Genomic DNA, 19,491 nt, shown 5'->3' on the forward strand with positions numbered 1-19,491 from the left:
TAGTTGGCCGAAGGCTAGATAACACGCCAGCATTGCCAGCAGGGTACAAGGAGCAACTCACAGGCGTAGTGACAATTTTATCTGACTTTTTCCCAATTCATTGCGTGCGCTTTGGCAAACCTGGGTCCCGTTAAACAAGCGCAGGGTGATCAGCTCGGATTCTCGCCCTGGCAGGTGAATGTCAGACTGAGCCTGTTTCAAATGCAAACGACCCTGCCCTGATCTGTGCCTTTGTTGTCCTGAGGTGTGCAGTGGGGCGAAGCACCAGCGAGGACACCCTGTCCTATCCGGGCATCCGAAGGTGATGCAGCCATCCTCTCTGTTACCTTTGTAGCCCATTATCTGCTGTGGGGGCTTCTCAGCCCGGTGCCCTTTGCAGCTGCTGCTGACCTCAGCTTTCGAAATTAGCCCTGACACGGTCCCTGGTTAGGCAATACGCTGCTCAGATGATTTATAAAGCCTGATGTTTTACAAGACTGTCCCTGTGCTGTATTTCCATGCTTGAGATAGTGAAGATCGTTGTGCTGGGCCTCAGCAGTTGAGCTGATAAGGTCGTCTTCAAGATCGACCCCCCCCTTTCTTTTTTTTTTCAATCATGTTCCCTTTTTTGTCTGAAACAACTAAAATCTGTTGACCTTCTAGTTACAGTGATGCTTATCTACTCATTGAGAAGGAAAGAGCATAATTACAGTTAGGATCCTGGTTCCTTGGACTGGCATTTAAGGCTACATTTCTTTCTCCTTCCTGATTTTTAAGAGACTGTTCAATTTACTGTTATTTGTAATCCTTGATTGAAGTTTTAGTATAGTCCTAGATCAATAGAGATGGGCTTTCAAATGGACACCGTAAATTATAAATCCTGCGTTAACAATGTGGTCCTCTGTCCTAGAAAATACCTGTTAGTTTCACTGCCTTTTAATGGCATTCTTATTTTGGCCGTTGAATCCCATCTATCTAGATCCCATGTATATTTTAAATCAGATGTACTTTGGGGAGCTTAGCAATAGTAACATTAATCGTTCACATAGTGCTGACAATATGTAATGATTCGAGTAGTGCATCCTTTGATGCTGTATAGTGTTAGCGATAGCAATAACAAGCTTTGCAGCTGACCACATCATTTGCCTTGAAGGATCATTTCAGATAACAAAAAACAGAGACTGGTTGTGCAACAACTGGTTGCCCACACACACATAAGCACTGTTTTTCTTCCCAATAGAGAAGCTATTTATTGCTAGGACACCGGCGGTTTCTCCTATCAAAAGGATGCGTTGTTGATAATGCCTGTAGAAAGCCCCATATTTCTAGACACATACTGTGAATAATCAAAATCTGAGAAACTACTTTATTCTGAGCCAGGTGAAATTGCAACGGGAAATAGAAATGCAACTGCCCGTGTTAATGCTCTGGGCTCATCAGTCGCAAACATTTTAAGATCGCTTCTTTTTGCCTGCATTTTCATTTGCATCTTGTCACTGGATGAGCTGTCGGGTAAACTGGCTGCCTAAAATGCTGATAATGCAAATAAAGTTATTGGTATTTTTATATGACCCGTTTTGTGCTTTCTGATTGTATACTGTGTTACCAACACAAAGGTTACTGCTTAATTATGAGCTAAGCACGAAGTGACATACGCTGGCAGATACCTGTGCCATAGTTTTTCATTACTATGTTTCTTGTGTGTTCTTTTAAAGCCTCTCATACTACCAATGTGTTTTCTGAGTAGCTGTAACGTTGCTTTAGGAATAACCTCACAGCTGCTCAGAAGTTATCAAAAAAACTCTCCACCCACCAGCACTAGCTTATGACTGAGCCTGGTTAATAGATTGGCTCTGATCTTGAGTAGCTACCATAAGACGGAATATCTGGGATATCGTTCAGTAATCTGAACTGGAAAATTAAAGAGAGTTTGCAGCTGTGCGATGGGAGAGATCGGAAAGACTGTTATTATAAGAATCCTGTTCTGCCCATATTGCTGCAGGAAATGCTCCTGGCTCTTCTATAGTAATACGCTTTATGAAACGCCCTTAGAAACAATCAGTTCTCCCCAGCACCAGCACTGCTACTTAGGGGTTAAAATCAAGAGGAGCTTACTGGCTAGAATCCGGTTCCTATGCGTTGCTCTGGAAAATGGAAGGGCTAGACTTTGTATCAGATTAAGCTGAGTTAAAGGAGATTGCGGCTTAAGGGCTTTCCATCAGAACGTAAAATATTAAAGCTAGGCAATTTTATCTTGTGCTTGTATTATTTCATTTCTATTTTCTTGATTCAATATTAAGCTGAATTCTAAGAATTCCTGTTGTTTACTGCACTGGCACTCCAATTTAGCCAAGAGAACACCGAGAATGTAACATGTTTCTCTGTTTGCTTAAAGTACAGATTTCGTGTGGTACTTTTTTTCGTTTTCGTTGCTAGAACATGGGCATTCATATTTATGACCATTTTGTTTTTCAGCGCCTCCCAGATGGCTCTGCCCCAAGTGCACATGCGGAATTTTATCTTCTGCCAGATCCTTATGAGGTCAGTCGAAGGAAAACAAGAACAGCTCCAAAAAGCTCTGACCCTACTTACAATGAAATGGTGAGTACCATTCACTTTCATCCACCATTTCTTAGTTGTTTGATATTCTTTGCCCACTCTTGAAACCAAATAACAATACAGCATTTAGCGCTGTTGCAATGAGTAGGATCAAAAAGAAGGAGCATATCATAAGCTGAACCACAAATGGGGACAACGTGCTTCCCGTCTTTCTCAGAAGTAAAACAGTCTATGTCTCTCTCTCTTCAGGAAAGCAGTTGCGTTATTCCCACTGCTCTGTCTTACACCATAGCCACAGTTACACGTCAGCCAAATGAGACCAAGCATCATTGCACCAAAACCTAACCTGTTTTGAATGCAGATTTGTACAATAACATAAAAATTACTAATAGAATGGATGCCGTTACTCAAATTCACGTTTGAAAATAGACAACCAAATTTATAACATAATAATAAATAGCCCAGCTCTTTTTATGTCAAAATGCTAGCAGTTCACAGCCTTATATAATTATTTCACACGCCACTGAAGTGCTCACGCCTCTGGGGTGAAAAGAAATATTTGTGTGGAGAAACATTTACGACAGAATGGGAAGTGGCATAAACTATATTATTTTGTAAAGGCAGATGAGATGCAAAGAGTAGATGGAATTGGAGATTATAATTATTACACATAGCAAATCTCCGAAAGATCTCAAAGCAATTTACAAATGCACTTTTGAGCAGGCTTTAAAGTGTAAGGCATGGAAAATATTACCACTCCACCCTGTTTCATAGATAAGATATGATGAAGCTTAAGTTAGTCAGCTGAGACTAAGAGTCCTTATCTCCTAGTTTCCTAGTGCTGGAGTTTTAATATTTTTCTTTTCTCTTCCCCACATCTCTTTGATTACAAAAGTTACCTGCTTACGCTGATGACTTGCAGCGCTTCTGTAAGTAGGCTCCTCGAGCAGTATTGCTGCTAACAGCTGAGACACATTTCCCTCCCTGCGGTACTTCAGTGGAATAACAGGGAACTGGGCTTTATTTTGTTGTTATGTTCTTTCCTTTTCTTGCAATCAAAGAGACAGTGGAATGAGTCTAATTGACCTGTCTAAAGAAATTCCTTTACATTTGGAGGATATTTAAAGCAAAGGAATATGTTTATATATTAACATTCATTGTAAAGTATCCAAAATGGACTACAGACAAGAACCAGCCAGCAGCACTGGAAGACGATTATCTTTCAAGTCATTATGACAGCAAGTTGAACACGAGAAAATCCAAAATCCTGTCTGCAGTCAGACAGTAGTCACTGGGAGGAGACTGAGTTGCGGTTAAGGAGCATCTCACTCCTGTTAAGAGAAATTCCATGAAAACTTTAATATCCTTTACTCAAAACTCCTTCTTCACAGATGCTCAGTCTTTTTCACCAGGAACGCTAATCGCAGTGGGGACATATGGTCCCATTGAACTTGGACATTTCAAACCCATTGCTTGTGCTGTTAGCAGCTCTGTTCTTCCATATGTGATATCATTCTGTATGCATTTTCTGTCCAAGGCTGGTAGACTGAGGCAGAAGCTGCCCCGGGGAAGAAAAAGTACTAAAAATATAAGTCAGCTGTCTTTTAAGTTAGTTACTGTCCAAAATGCTGTGTACAGAAATGTACTAGCCTTTTTTATGAGTTCATAAGTTTTTATTAAAGCCAAATGGCTGGAAGGAAGCTGTATATTAATTTCTCTCTGTGTTCAAGACTGAGAAAATTCTGAAGTATGCTTCTCTTGGGTATTTTTGGTTTTAGTTTTGTACTTTTATTGCTTATGACTGCCTACAGCAAATTATCAGCCTTGCAAAAGTACATTTTATTTCTGAATTTTACTCATGTGTGTGAGAGTAAAGATGTGAAAGTCCAGGAGGGCTGACAATAGAATGAACTATGCCAAATGTTTTGGAGTTGTTTTTAATGAGCACTCCTTTTTTGTCCGGTTTCTTTATTCGGATTTTGGAGTTTGTTGCATTCACACTGGTATAACATTGCGTTAAAACATGATTTGAAGAAGAGAAGAAAGAACACAAAAAAATGGAACCACTGTTAGGAATAAAGAGACTGGTGTTAGGACTAAATAAGAGTTACTCGACAGGTTCCAGAGTAGTTTAGTGAAAACTAAGAAATTAAAAAAATTGAAAATAAATCTGAACAATTTAAGTTCAAACTCTTGCTGAGAAAAATCACGATGACCAGAACCAACTGCAGTTGGATCTTGCTCATATGTGTAGCATTTGCCTTGAGACATGCTTCATGGTCTCAGTTGTCCTCAGTTTGTCTCTTAATTGCCTTCACGTATGCGCACTCACGAAATGAGCAAACATCCAAGACAAAGCAGAGTGCGCATTGCCATAATGAAGCCAGAACGAGAGGGAATTTTCTCCATCCTGCCCTTGGGGTGCAGCCAGAGGTGAGCAAATATACCTGGGCCATATCAGTCCGTTTGCGTTATTGCAGTTGCCCCTGGGCACAGAGGGGACACTGGCCTGCAACAAGCAGAATAGCCCTGGCAGGTCTCATGGAGGGGGAGGAGGGGAGCTGCGCCAGGAGCCACGGTCGCCTTCTCCAGCACCGTGCATCAAAGGCTAATTTGGACAATGAAGAGCAAACCTAGGAACTGTGCCATGGCTACCTAAGGAGAAGCAACTGTCCCGCATTTGCGATTAAAATGTCATTAGACCCCTGTAGGTCAACAGCGCATCTCTTTTTGGAGCCAGGAATTCTTGAATTCCAGCTCTAACTGTCCCACTGATTTGCTGCACGGCCATGTATAACTCACCTCTGTTCGATCTAGCTGTATAAATAGGAGGCAAATATTCTTACTACACATTCATTTCAGGATTTAACTGTTCTGATTGTGAAATTCTGGCAGGTGGCATTTGTTTTATCCACATCCTAATTCAGCTATCTCCAGACATTTCTTCTGTCCCTACATCCTGATGATATATACCTTGCTCCAGCTGAATTTGCAGTACCGTTTTAGAAACCGTTTATTGGGATCATTTGAAAACCACCCACCCTGCACTGTAAGGTCTGTCATTGCTCAAGGCTTAAAGCCTCTTTTTGTCCAAAGGTTGAAAGTTGTTCATTACCACAGTTCACGCCTGTTGTAATCCACTGTACTGAAGATTTCTTAGCTCTTACAGCTTACGTGTACACTTCTTGGTGATTTAAAGCAACAGATGAAGGTGATATCTTTAATATATTGGCAAAGAAACAAGGCACCTTTCTATGGTAACAGTATCACTTCAGTAATCAAACCATGGATTTATTCTAAACTATATTATCACCTACTGTACCTGTCCTTGTTTTTTTGGATTTTCTTCGTCATTTCACTTTGATTTTGGTGGGGAGATGCCACTGGGGGACAGCAAAGCTGGAATTTTTATTTCACATAAAGTTTGGTGAAATAGGCGCGGTAAACATCAAAACCGAAAAGCACCAGGCACAACTTTCAAGAGAGCTGTTCCATACTGTGAATTCCAAAGGTTTGTAAATGGAAGAGGAAATGTTGCTCCCTGTAAGAGCTTTCTAGTAAAAGCCAGGTAAAAAGAGTGAGTGGGACAGTTTGTCTTTCCCTCACAACCTGTGGCAGTGGCCGTTCATCCCCACAGCACTGATTATCCCCCTACACCGGAGAGCTTGGTGTCCTGTCCGTTGGTGCTTGCTGCTGGAGTAGCCTGATGTCCTGCCTGGCTGGCGCTGGCTGCGACATCCCTGCAGCTCCCAGTGCAGACAAAATCACTCTGTGGTCCCACAGGGGCGTCCCGGGGCCAGCGAGGGTTCTCTGGGAGAACCAACAATTTTGAACCTCCCGGGTCCACCCGTGAAGTCCAGAACTACCTTGCTGCTGCCGCTCAGTGTGAGGAACATTGCTGGGGCTGAGCCTTTATAAACTCTATCCCTGTCTGAAGGACATCTCCCATGGCCATTTCTGCTTCTTAGCAGGTACAGAGTCTGCACAGAGAGGACTCAGCAGTCCAGCCGGCAGCCATCCAAGCTAGAGCGGGCACAGTCTGCCTTTTCTTTTCCTCAGCAGTTCCGTACACATAGACTGCATTCAGATTCAAATTTGGATTTGCAGACAGCAAATCCAAAACACAGCACTATACCAGTTATTAGGAAGAAAATGAGCTGTATCCCAGCCATGAACCAGGACCCATAGCAAACTCCTTTAGGCAGTTTCACTTTCTCAGTCTCCTGAAGTGACAGTACGTCACGGCATTTGCTTTTTAAACTGCAGAGAGGTATTAAAATTTAAAGCATTTTCCATTGCAACTAAAATAGCAAAAACATTTCCAGCCATACAAATTTTAGATTAAATGTACTTCTCTTAACAAAGCTTACCTTTCAGGCCTGAAACTAGCTGAGAGCATTCTTGCGCATTTTGTCAACCCACATGCAGTTTGCTCAGCAGTTTTTGATTAATGCAGAGACTGAAACATAGGAATCTGCTCTGAATGCAGCTCATTCTTGTTAGTCTATCACTCCAGATTGTTTTTTTCAAAATTCAGAAAATACACCATTAACATATCCTAATTAACCTCAGTGTGTTCTCGTAATATTAAGGTAATTTCCAGGATATTTAAAAAACTATAGGCCTTGGTAATTTTCTAAAGAGATGCTAAGCAAGCTGTCACATTTAATTTGAGAAGTATTAACAGCACTTCTCGGGTAACGAAAAACATCCAAATTTAGTAAGTTCCACTTGCTAAATCGGGTCCAATCTCAGAGATGTTCCACATGTACAGCTTCTACTGAGTGGGCTGAGTTTTCTGTCCTGTTTAATATTTGAGGATTCCATTAAAAAATGCAAGCATTTTTACAGTGGGCACATTTGGATACAGTTAGCGTCCAGACTCATGCATAACGATATTTGCATTGAAATAGTAAAGTTTATACAGACAATTTTCAAAAGAAGATTATTCTCTCTTTTATGATGTGGGTTTGTTGGACCTAGAACAGTTAGGAAATTTTATAGAATTCTTGGTTAGAAGAAAATTTGATTTTGCTTTGGCTCAATCTTTTTTAATTCTGGTATGTAGCACAAGATTTCATCACAAGTACAGTACTGAGAAAAAATTCTGAGGTATTGTGCATTGATGTGATACACCTCTGTAAGATATATCAACGCACCATAAAGTTGCTTTAAGGCACTACCAAGGAACATGTAACAAATGCTATATACATAGGTTAAGAAAAGTTGACATCAAAACTGTTTTCCTCTTTTTTTCCTGATTTTTGCAGAAGAGCAATACAATTTATCAAAGCATCTGCTATGGAAAGACATTTAAAAATTATAATAAGCTACACTTTTACAGGATTGCCTATCTTATGTTTTCATGCCTCTGTCCATGATAAGTACCTTTCATCTCAATCTTTTCTCCAGAAAATCCACCATATTATCATTCCCTGGTGAACATTATGCAGGATCTGATATTTCTTCACATTTGAGCTCGAATTTCTGCTTAAGTTAGACTTTCGATTTTCACGGGGAAAATTATGTATACCTATTTTTTTTCTCAAGCATTGCACACCACAAGTTTCAAATTTATTTACAAATGCTTGGTAATCAGCTTTCACAAGCCTAAGCTGGCGGAATCTCTTTGATGTAAACTACATAAGGTCAAATATATTTCTGAGGTAAATTCACTAAGTTCAGTGAATTTGGCTCATGGTTAGTATTTTATGATTCTGGAGGGCAGTTTAAAGCAATTATTACAAAGTTTTACTCATCATCCTGAATGCTGTATTGAAGTAAGTGTTTTGCCTGTCAAATAGATTCACAAATCCGTACGTTTTTTTCTGTTTTATTTCAGGTTGTATATGACAAAGTCACAGAGCTCAAAGGCCATATACTGAAGCTTGTTGTGAAAAGCAAAGGAACGTTTGTGGGAGCTGTTAACATTCATCTGAGCAGTGTCCATTTAAATGAAGAAAAGTGGTATCCACTGGGAAACAGCATAATTTAAATGTTGTCTAAGATAATTCAATTATTTATCTCCTAATGTTTCTTTATCCCATTTCCCACGGTACATTTTGTCTCCGTTGCCCTTGAGAATATGCAGTCATCTGCTGATCACATACCTTAACATTTCTAATCATAAGGCTATTGTCTTAAAATTGCTACCATCTTCCTGCAGCAGATTCCTGTCGGTGTGAGTTTGAGAAATCACAGTCTAAGAACTTGTAGCAGCATGCAGGAAAGTCTTATGACAGCAATAAAGATTCTTGTTTTGTTTGTAGGAAATAGTACTGTAAAAATACTGAATTCTGTACACATCAAAGTGTGGGGCCTAATTCTTTGCTCATTAATTCCACTGACTGTTGAAACAATGCTGATAATGGTGTACTTCATCAGCATCTGCTATGACCCCACTGCATATGATGATTTCACCAGAGAACCATGGGATGATTCACTCAGTGCCAATACATTTCAGATGTGTACCATATTTCATGTTAAATCTTATACAGTCAATGCATTATTTAAAACAAAAGCAAAACCAAAAACAACTTAAAGCATTTTGTGCAGTATTTGTTGGTGTGCTTTTAACTTGTGATATAATGTAACATTCAATCCGGGATATTCATCTGTCAATAAGATATGTTGTTGTTTCTTTTCTTCTGACATCCAAGAACCAGATATAACTGGTCATTTGTGAGAAGAAAGGAGGAGGGAGAAGCTAATATTCACCAATAAATAAAACATATTGAATGCAAGCTTTCAGTGTGGTATTTATTTAAGATCATGCTATAAGGAATCTTTGTTCACCAGTCTTACTGCATTGCATTCTTATGCTGCATAAGGGAATCAAGTCAACACATGCATTGACCTCAGGGCTATAAAAGATGTATATACATATTAAACAATGAACATAAGTGGTTCCTTTGAGTTCACCGAGGCTAATTATGGGCTCTCTTCTTCAAAGCATTTTTACCTAAATTGAGGAAGCACTTAAGCACATCTTTAAACATTTAGCATGTGAGCAGCCATAATGAACTGTCCATTATGGCCAGCCTCTTACACACACATAGCTGACCGTGTATATATACCTTTCCAGGACCAAACACACATTTTTTAAGGCGCAGGTGACGTGTTGATTTGTGATATGATCTGCTGTAAAATTTTAATTGGACAATCTCAAATTGGACAAAATCTTTGTCCTACCAGCTGGAAGAGTGGTCAAAAGAGGGATAATAATACCAGGAGCTGAAGATAATTGCCTTCTCCCAAAGGACACTCACAAATCAGTCTTCAGAAGTTAATGTTGTATAAAGCTCCTGAAATGGGACTATGAGTGTTATTTAGGATAATAAATAAGCTGGAGTTTTTCTCAGCATCAAGCCAATTGACTATGTCACTTGGTCAGTTTGTAGCTGAGAATAGATACACCCAATTACCTGGGGAAATTAAACTCCTCCTCAGAAAGGGGAGGTGGGGGGAACTCTGCTTGAATATTAATATTATTAGTATTCTCCAGAGCTGAAAAAAAGCTATAAAATATTTACTACATGAAAGGGATACTGGCTAACATACAGATCTGATCACTACAAAGATCAGTGAGTCTAACATTTTAGATTATAGGCTCTGCTGGGTAAAGAATCAAGTGACTTGTCACTCAAGCACAGAAAACACATTGAGGCCAGCTTACAGTGTTATCAAATTACCTGACCTTACAGTTCAATATTGATTTTAGATTCTTCTTAGTCTACTGTCTTGGTTTCCTTATTATAACTATAATGCAATTTTCTAATAGTGTTATTTCCTGTGACATTTCCTAATCATTGTTTACCACATGCCCTGATTTTCCATCTTAGAGCAACATTAAATAAAATAGCATTAAAATGGCATTAAATAAAAAGAGCATTAAAATATATTATCAGAACAGTCTGCAAACATGAGCAATACTATTAGGTATATAAAGAAAGAAACCTATCAATATAACATCCTTTTTTTTATTATTTTTTAAAAAAAAGTCACGTTTGAGTAACAAATCTGCAATTAACTGGATAGATATAGTCCTGTGGAAGCTCAACAATGCTTCAGTTTTGTAAGGAAGATGGGAAAATTGTGTCTTATGGGCAAGATCTACACAGATAGCTATGTCAGGCAAGAAGTTGCCCTCAGAGATCTTAAATCACACAATCAACCCTAGCCTTTTCGAAAGTTCTTCTAGTGCGTGCAAAGCATTGTGCTTCCTATTTCCTGAGTTCACAGTAAGATGTATCCTGAGCTCCCTGCTGCTATGAGTAATATAGCCCTTTACAAATCAGTCCGTGAATTATCTGTCTTTCTTTAGCAGCAGGAGGTTCAAGACTAAGCTAAAAAAAGGTACTGATATTAGCATCTGAGTTTTTATCATTTTAAGAGCTGCTTTTTTTCTTAAAAACTGTTTTTCCAGGTAGCAAGATTACCGTGGACATTAAAGAGATATAGCCCAATCAGCAACTGCTGATATTATAAACTTAAAGGGTACATTGTAAGTGTAATATTTCCTGTCCCCATAGAAAGGGACAATAGTAAGAAATCTTGTTCGATATGAACAAAAATGTCAATGTAACATGCTCATAATTTTTCAGTCTCAGACCATAAATATTAGACTATTATTCTCAATCAGTAATTAATCATAATTTTGAAATTGGCTGCAAATGCAATTATTAGCTGAATTTTAAAAATGTCCAAAAGAGTTCAGTCTTTATGAATTGGTTCTAAATAATGGTAGGGCCAACGTCCGTAGCCGTTACTTATTCAGGATACTGTATAGCATTTACTCACACAAGAAGTCCCATTATCTTAATAAAATCATTGCGAAAGTGCCACTCTGGAAATCAGACCACTGGGTTGTTGCAAGCCTAGTGATGTTGCTTTATTGAGCAGGGTGTGATCCTCCAGAACAACTGTTACTGCAGAGCGTCATTAATAGTACCAGATGTGAACAAACAGTGATGCAGGTTTGAGATTGTCACCATCTTTGGACAACAGGGGAACGTTACGGTAACCTGTAAACATAAGGACACATTATTAACAGCAACCACAAAGTTTATGATGGAATGTTTTTATGCTCTACTACTCAAATAAGGCTTAATTTATTATTCTCTAAATAACTCTTCAAAAGAAACTGAAATGATACAGAACCCAAATCCCATTTCTACTGGTGTTCTCTTCTATATATACAGTATTTCGATTCTGGTATTTTTAGACACAAAGTGAAAAATTCCAGTGTCTTTCAAGATGTGGTGTTTTTTCAAACTGAAGACTTTTAGTCCAGTGATATTTAAACATGGGGAAAGCATACATTTTAACATCCAAAGATGTTATGAGCTGCCTGCATTTATAACTTGTGAATCAACAGTGATAGTGCTTTAGAGAAGAATGGTGTTGCATCAGTAACGCACTATCCAGCTGAGGCAGAAAAAAAAGTGTAGTTTAAGATCTTCTACCACGACATCTTAAGTCTATTAAGGATCTCCTTTTACATATGAGTGATTCCCAGTATCAGAAATAAGGCATGCCTCAGAAACTACATGTCCATCTGGTTGTTGAAGCATTTGGAGAAGCTATAGTTCTCACCTTCAATGCGTGTGTAGTCTTTGGGACCCTCATTTATTTGGGTTTGGATTTTCTTGATTCTTTTATACAACATGCAAGTTCACCTGGCATCTAAGGTTCAGCTTCTGGGCACCAGATATTAAAGCTGACTCCAGGCAACAGCATTTGAGATCAACTTTTAGAGCATGCATGCAGTATGTGGAAGACTTGGGTTATTTCTTATGAAAAGATAGACTTCAACGACTAAGACTCATTTCTAACTGTGTTCTAGCCCCTACCTACAGAATATACTACAAAGCATCCTGAGAGAAGCAGAACTTCTTTTTTATTGAAATTGTTCCAATTTATCCAATATAATTAACTACTCTTGATCCAGTGATAATAGCAGTAATAATTGAATTCCTGTCCTGTATTAGTATTCTACATGGCAGACTCACTGGGACAGGGATTGTAACCCAGGACTTTCCTCCTCTTGCCTTTAACTACCCAGCTAGAGAATTATTCTCACTTTCAGCCCTTCTGAGTATACCTACTTAATCATTGCATGAAAAATCAAATAGTGCTACAGGTGATTCTAAGTTTTAGCACTGAAATACGTACATGGGCAAGTTTAAATAGTCCTTTTCATGTCAAAGTTGTTGTGAGTGACCAACCTCCTTTACTGCAGGGATTGGCAAATTTACAAGAGTGTTATGCCAGATTTTCAGTTTCTTTACCAGAAGAGCCCATATAACCTTACAGGTCATCAAAACACCAGCAATCACTTCGTTAATCCTAAAAGACTTCCCTCCCTGAAGCATTTACTTTTTACATACCTGAGACCAGGACAGAGAACTGTGGCACAGGGAGGAATAACCCCATGCAGCAGTACAGGTTGGGGGCTGACCTGCTGGAGAGCAGCTCTGTAGAAAGAGACCTGGGAGTCCTGGTGGACAACAGGATGACCATGAGCCAGCAATGTGCCCTTGTGGTCAAGAAGGCCAATGGCATCCTGGGGTGCATCAAGAAGAGTGTGGCCAGCAGGTCAAGGGAGGTCATCCTCCCCCTCTACTCTGCCTTGGTGAGGCCGCACCTGGAGTACTGTGTCCAGTTCTGGGCTCCCCAGCTCAAGAAGGACAGGGAACTGCTGGAGAGGGTCCAACAAAGGGCTACGAAGATGATTAGGGGACTGGAACACCTCTCATGAAGAAAGACTGAGGGAATTGGGTCTCTTTAGTCTGGAAAAAAGACGGTTGAGGGGGGACCTGATCAATGCTTATAAATACTTAAAGGGTGGGTGCTAGGAGGATGGGGCCAGGCTCTTTTTGGTGGTGCCCAGTGACAGGGCAAGAGGTAACGGGCACAAACTTGAGTATAGGAAGTTCCACCTAAACATGAGGAGGAACTTCTTTACCTTGAGGGTGGCTGAGCACTGGACCAGGCTGCCCAGGGAGGTGGTGGAGTCTCCGTCTCTGGAGACATTCAAAACCCACCTGGACGCGTTCCTGTGCAACCTGCTCTAAGGTGTCCCTGCTCTGGCAGGGGGGTTGGACTAGATGATCTCCAGAGGTCCCTTCCAACCCTATGATTCTATGATTCTAGGTGGGCAGCAAGCATTCTTCCCCAGTGTCATCTAGAATTGAGTTGGGAGGCTGCTGCTACTGGGGAAAGGAAAGCAGTGATGATATACATTTGAATCCTTTCGAGAGAAAATGCAGGGAAAGGTGGCAATGACACAACTTTGTCCCACTGCCTGTCAAAGAGAAAAAAAGATGTAAGCACTGCTTGGCTTTTGGAAGCAACTTGCCCTCAGGGGACACGTCAGGGATATGAGTCCTAGGGAAGGAGGGACAGTCCTGTAGTGCAGATTAAAGCAATCAGAGCTGTGAAGAGTAAAATGTAAATCCTAACTCACTCTTCACCATGGTTTAGACACTTCTTTCCTAAGAAATCTAGAGCATACTGACTCCCTCTGTAAGACACATTATTTCTCTATTTAGGGAGCTTAGGTACCTAAATCAAAGCCATGGTTCCAGACCAGGAATCCAGAGGTGTCAATGTCAAGCACTGCAATTAATTTTGAAATTATCTATCAGTTCATCTCTTATAAGCATTTTATTTCTGCCCCCAGGCATCTGATGGCATCTTACTTTTTTTTTTTTTTTACCTTGTGTTAAGTGGGGGTTGGGGAAATTTGTTTGGCACTGTTTATAATAGTTATCACACCTACACTCATTTCATAGCGTTTTGAATTACTCCACTCAAAATCTTTCCTGCACAATCTGCATGCTTTTACTTTTCCAAAATACAAATCCCCAATTTGTTACCAAAATTAATCATACAGGCACATTACAGAGACACTGAAAAATTATACAAATAAAAACAAACCACCAAACCCCCAAATCAATGGTTTTACAAGCATACGTATGCTTTAGTGTACGCTATTTAAATTTGTCTCAGACATCATGAGTTGGCAGGTTTGGGGTTTTTTTTCATTATCCTGAAATATATAAATAAAAGGAAAGTAAAAGGTGAGCACAGTAAAAATTTATGTTGGAGAAAAACAAGTGTGCTCTAAGAGTAATGTCTTTGTTCTTGTGTAACTCCTCAACCTCAACTAAGAATCACAAACAGCTTTATGACTTCAGAACCTGGAAAGAAAAAGCCATTAAATGTCCTGTTAAGCTTAATAAAAAAGGCACAGAGCCCATTGCCAGCTCCAACGTTTTGCCTTCACATCTTCATTCACTAATAAAAGTTGGTTGTTTGTTTTGTCAGAAATAGCTTTGGAAATTCAATGTAGTAAACAGTCATTTTACATAAGCCTTTCTCCTTGTCCTGCTGACTTCTGTGTCTGCTCTTTATGTGCAGCCAATTAATCACACAAGATTCTAGAAGGTATACTGGTACCACAAAAGAAACACTATCAAGAAAAATACTATAAATATGTTGCTTAATTTATATTCTTTTTTCTCCACTCTGAAAAGTTGCAGATAGGTTACCTGAGGGTTTGGGGTTTTTTTTGTTTTGTTTTAATTTGGCTTTTACTGGGGTTTCAGCCTAACTGAATAGAAAGTGCATGAAACTTGCCTCTATAGCAGTTTTGGCTAATCTCTCTTCCCGTTTCCTACTGTAATGAGTTAAAATACCATCTGATCGGTTTCTATCCAGAATGGAATACTGCAGTAGGAATAATTAACTGTCATTAATATTCTTTTGATTTCTACACCATGGATTTGCATTCAGAGACTACAATGACTTAAAAAGACAAAGAGTGCAATTTTTTACCAATGGTTATACAATTATTTAGGAAATAAACATAATTCTGTACCCAATCAATACTACAGTAATGATAAAAGCCTGGAATGTTGTAGGTGTTTTTGAGCTGTTATAGGTGGCTCAAATAAAAATGTTACCTTTACTCAGACTCAGCAGTGGTAAAGTGTATTGACCAAGGAATTCGTTTGCAACCAGAGATATTTCATCCTCCACACAGAAGCGTATCAATGCCAGTTCTGGAACTTGAACAGTAAATGAGAAAGTTTCATCCCATCTAGGACTCAAAGCTAATAAAAAGAGAAAATACACAGTATCAAAATACTATTTCATTTATTCTACTTAATTTCTGAATTATTGTATTTGCTATCACTAGTCTGAACTGGTAAAGATTCATTCTTCTTCCCTTGATTTCTGTGCTCATTTAAATAAATGGTGATACTCCCACTGACTGCAGTGGTGTATAGGTCACACCTTTTTTATAGATTATGGAGTTAAAACTGCCAGAGGGAAGCTCGTAAAATTAAGCAAACATAGAGAGCTCGGGACTTGCCTACAGTATGCAGGCCAGCCCCTTCTAAGGATTTTTTGTGTATTAGCTACGCGATACTGTAAATCTGAAGCCTGAGAATGTTGGTGTCATCTCTTAGATAACAGCAAAATGGGACAGCGAAAGCCAAGTTAAGAACCTCTGCTCAACTTAAATTTTCCTATAGCCATACCAGTTTCATGTTTTTGCCTAAGTTTATCCATTTACAGTGTTGGAAATGAGGCAGGAGCTAAATAAATTAGGCAGTAAAGTGATCACTTGACCAAAAAATACAAAAAGAGGATGTGGAACAGAAGCAATTGTTTTGTCTTGAACAATGTTCGTACAGAGAGAAAAAGAAATTCAAGGGTCAATTTAAAACAGCAGCCATCTTCAAAAAGGAAAAAGGAAAAAATAGAAGACAGAGGCACAGAAGAAGGGAGATCACAGGGAACTTTTAGTCTGACATATCAAGAAGATCTATATGATAAAGGTAAGAGAGTGCTCAAAGACAACTACAAAGAGTACACACTTCACCTGTCAAGCAATTAAGCAACCAGTCAGTCCTACTAGAAACTTCATATGAGGTAAGTGATGAAGTCACAGAATTTTGTTCAGAAAAAAATATCTTTATATTTACCAATTGGTGTACTGGTTTTGGCTGGGATAGGGTTAATTTTCTTCATACCAAGCTGTATGTTGCTATGTTTTGGATTTGTGCCTAAAACAGTTGGTAACACACCAATGTTTTAGCTATTGCAGAGCAGTGCTTACAGCGTCAAGGACTTCTCTCTTTCTCATGATGCATCACCCCCTCCCCATCCCAGCGAGTAGCCCGGGGGTGCACAAGAAGCTGGGAGGAGGCACAGCTGGGACAGCTGATCCCAACTGGCCAAAGGGGTACCCCAAGCCATATAACATCATGCTCAGCATAAAAAAAAAAAAAAAATGGGGCAAAGGAGGAGGAAGGGAAGACCTTCAGACTTACAGTGTCTGTCATCCCAAGTAACCCTAAAACATGATGAAGCCCCGCTTTCCTGGAAATGGCTAAACACCAGCCTGCCAACGGGAAGTGGTGAAAGAATTCTTTATTTTGCTCTGCTTGCTCATGCAGCTTTTGCATTACCCATTAAACTGTCTTTATCTCAACCCAAGAGTTCTCTCACTTTTGCCCTTCTGACTCACACCCCCATCCCACTGGGGAGAGTGAGCAAGAGGCTGTGTGGGGCTGAGCTGCCATCCGGGTGAGCCCACAACAAGGAGTAAAGATAACACATTCCGTCTTCCTTCAGAAGACTGCTACTAAGAGAATTTGTGCTTCCTTAGCCTGCTAGTCTACAAAAATGGCACACAGCATGAACTTTTTGTGCCAGAAGGTCCTAATCTAGAGATAAATAGTTGCAGTCTCTGTAAGTACCTAAGAGCTTCTTGGGATGCAAAAATGGTAAGTAATTCTTTATAAAATACTGTTGTGCTGTGTTCACAGTCAAGAGAATAAGACTGATGCTCACCATTGCTTTTTACAACACTAGATTTCTTTTTCGCTTGATCTTCCGGCACACCGTAAATTTCTATGTGCACTAAAGGGTCAGCTTTGTTAGTCTTCGACAGGTTACTGGGTGGTAGCTGATGACCACTGATGAGCTGGAAAATTAAAGTTGTAATGTACTAAAATAACTGTAGGAATGAACTTTACATAGTAGCCATACAGTAGCCATAGTAGCAAAAACTGTTCCATAAGAAACTACTATAAGAAGCATATACCAGCCACAAACTGTTATAAAAATACATATTAAACACAATAACATTAAGGATATGGTGCTTCCTATTTAATTTAATTCTTGACTAATTTCATGGAACCATGTAACAGTTTGAGTTGGAAGGGACATTTAAAGGTCATCTAGTTCAACCCCCCTGCAATAAGCAGGGACAACTTCAACTAGATCAGTTTGCTCAGAGCCCAATCCAACCTGACCTTGAATGTTTCCAGGGATGGGGCATCTGCCACCTCTCTGGGCAACCTGTTCCAGTGTCTCACCACCCTCATGGCAAAAAAAAATAATCTGATATCGTGCTTTAACTAATAATTTTCAGATATAAGTATTTATGCAATAACTAGCTATAAAAATTATATTTGGTTACCATGTGAAATAACAATGTTGTAGAAATTAGTGGCTAGTGGACCAGCACAAACACCCACAGTGACATCAGCATTGTGTTATAGGGTATGTAGCAAACTGTCTCACTTATAGTCTTTCTCTTTCACAGTAACACGTAAAAACTCTGCATTTAGTGGGCTCCCTGATGGTTTTGTCCTTAATTTAGTTAGCTACCTGGAAATTTTGCCTTAGACTGCCCTATAATCTGGCACCCAGCCTAAGAAAGGATTTATGAAAGTCACAACTTTGCTTTCTATCTATATTTCAGGACACCTAGGAGAGAATAACCATCTGTACGGTAATATGCTTTTCAGAAGTCATTGTATGGCACGTATCGAGACATAGACAAGCCTGCAAGCCTAAGTGAAAGATATGACTTTTATGATCCAGATCTCAGGACTAAGCATCAAAACTCATGATACAGATTCTTATTCCCCTATCAACCACCAAAATAATCAAACCCCACAAATTCCACCTCTTGCTTAGACATTTTCTGTAACAACTGGCTCCAGAAAGAGTTCTAGCCTCAAACTTTGAAAAGTAGTGGCTTAGCAAACCTTGATGCTGTCCTCTCTTTTCCTAGAAAATAGATACTACCTTCACTAGAAAGTTTTGCAAGATGCAAACACTGATGGACTGCCCGCTTAGAACCAGGCAAGCTTCTTTCACATTTCCTGAATATCATGACTAGAATTCAGCCATATTGGCCAAGTCCTGCTTCCCACTCTTACCCCATTGCTACAACCAGTTTAACTCTCTCACAGGGTGGGAAAAGTGAACTGTTTTCAGCACACTATTAACCAAATTCCTAAATCAAATAATTTTTTGAGGTCCAAGGTGAAGCAGACATACAGAGAGAGTAGTAAATAACATGGTAGGCTCAGAGGTTTCCGCATGCAATACCTTGAATATTTCTTCTTCAAAGGCTAAATGGTTCATTTTGACGGGAATTGTGGTACATCAGGTTAAAAAGGTTATTGAATTCAGTAAAATTGGGCCCTGTGTGATTTTTGTGTTCACTTATGTTCTCTTCTCTTCATTCAGTGTCAGTCTGACAGATTTGACCCCTAGATGTTTTATATCTTTGCCTTCTAACTGTTAAACGATTTCTCCATTCATCAAGTTAGTAACTCTTCTTTAGCAGAAACTGGTTTTCCTTTCCCTCCTGCTCCTGTCCCTGCCTCTTTTTGTCTTCAATCACCGTTTTCTGGTTTTTGCTGCTGACTCTATGAATGAGGCTCTCTGAGCCCTACAGTCACTCAGCTGGTGGGATGGCGTTGTTTCTTTGTATCCCACGCTACTGTCGTGGTTTAGGCAAACCAGTTGTTCTCAAACCAGGGCAACTACCCAGCCTGTTGTCTCAACCTGCGTCCTCAGTCTAAAAAGCTGCCTTTCTCTTTTCCATCTTCTTCCAGACTCAGACATTCCTTTCCATTG

At 39.6% G+C, this 19,491-nt stretch overlaps 2 protein-coding genes across 2 annotated transcripts in view; one reads left to right on the plus strand and one right to left on the minus strand.

The window, feature by feature from the left end:
- PIK3C2G (phosphatidylinositol-4-phosphate 3-kinase catalytic subunit type 2 gamma) overlaps nucleotides 1-8,713 on the plus strand; it is a gene marked incomplete at its 5' end in the record, with an annotated part of 212,422 nt that extends 203,709 nt beyond the window's left edge. The window contains 2 exons of the mRNA XM_082496368.1: nucleotides 2,455-2,580; nucleotides 8,381-8,713. Of these exons, the coding sequence (XP_082352494.1) occupies nucleotides 2,455-2,580; nucleotides 8,381-8,533 (279 nt within the window). The 3' untranslated portion in view covers nucleotides 8,534-8,713. The remainder of the gene's footprint in view (nucleotides 1-2,454; nucleotides 2,581-8,380) is intronic.
- A 2,765-nt stretch (nucleotides 8,714-11,478) lies between these two features.
- The window catches only part of PLCZ1 (phospholipase C zeta 1), a gene marked incomplete at both ends in the record, with an annotated part of 49,775 nt that continues 41,762 nt past the window's right edge, over nucleotides 11,479-19,491 (minus strand). Inside the window, 3 exons of the mRNA XM_082480661.1 lie at nucleotides 11,479-11,561; nucleotides 15,507-15,656; nucleotides 17,407-17,539. Coding sequence (XP_082336787.1) covers nucleotides 11,479-11,561; nucleotides 15,507-15,656; nucleotides 17,407-17,539 — 366 coding nt within the window. The remainder of the gene's footprint in view (nucleotides 11,562-15,506; nucleotides 15,657-17,406; nucleotides 17,540-19,491) is intronic.

The sequence above is a fragment of the Vanellus vanellus genome (assembly GCF_965231255.1).
Source record: "Vanellus vanellus genome assembly, chromosome: 1".
NCBI lineage: Eukaryota > Metazoa > Chordata > Aves > Charadriiformes > Charadriidae > Vanellus > Vanellus vanellus.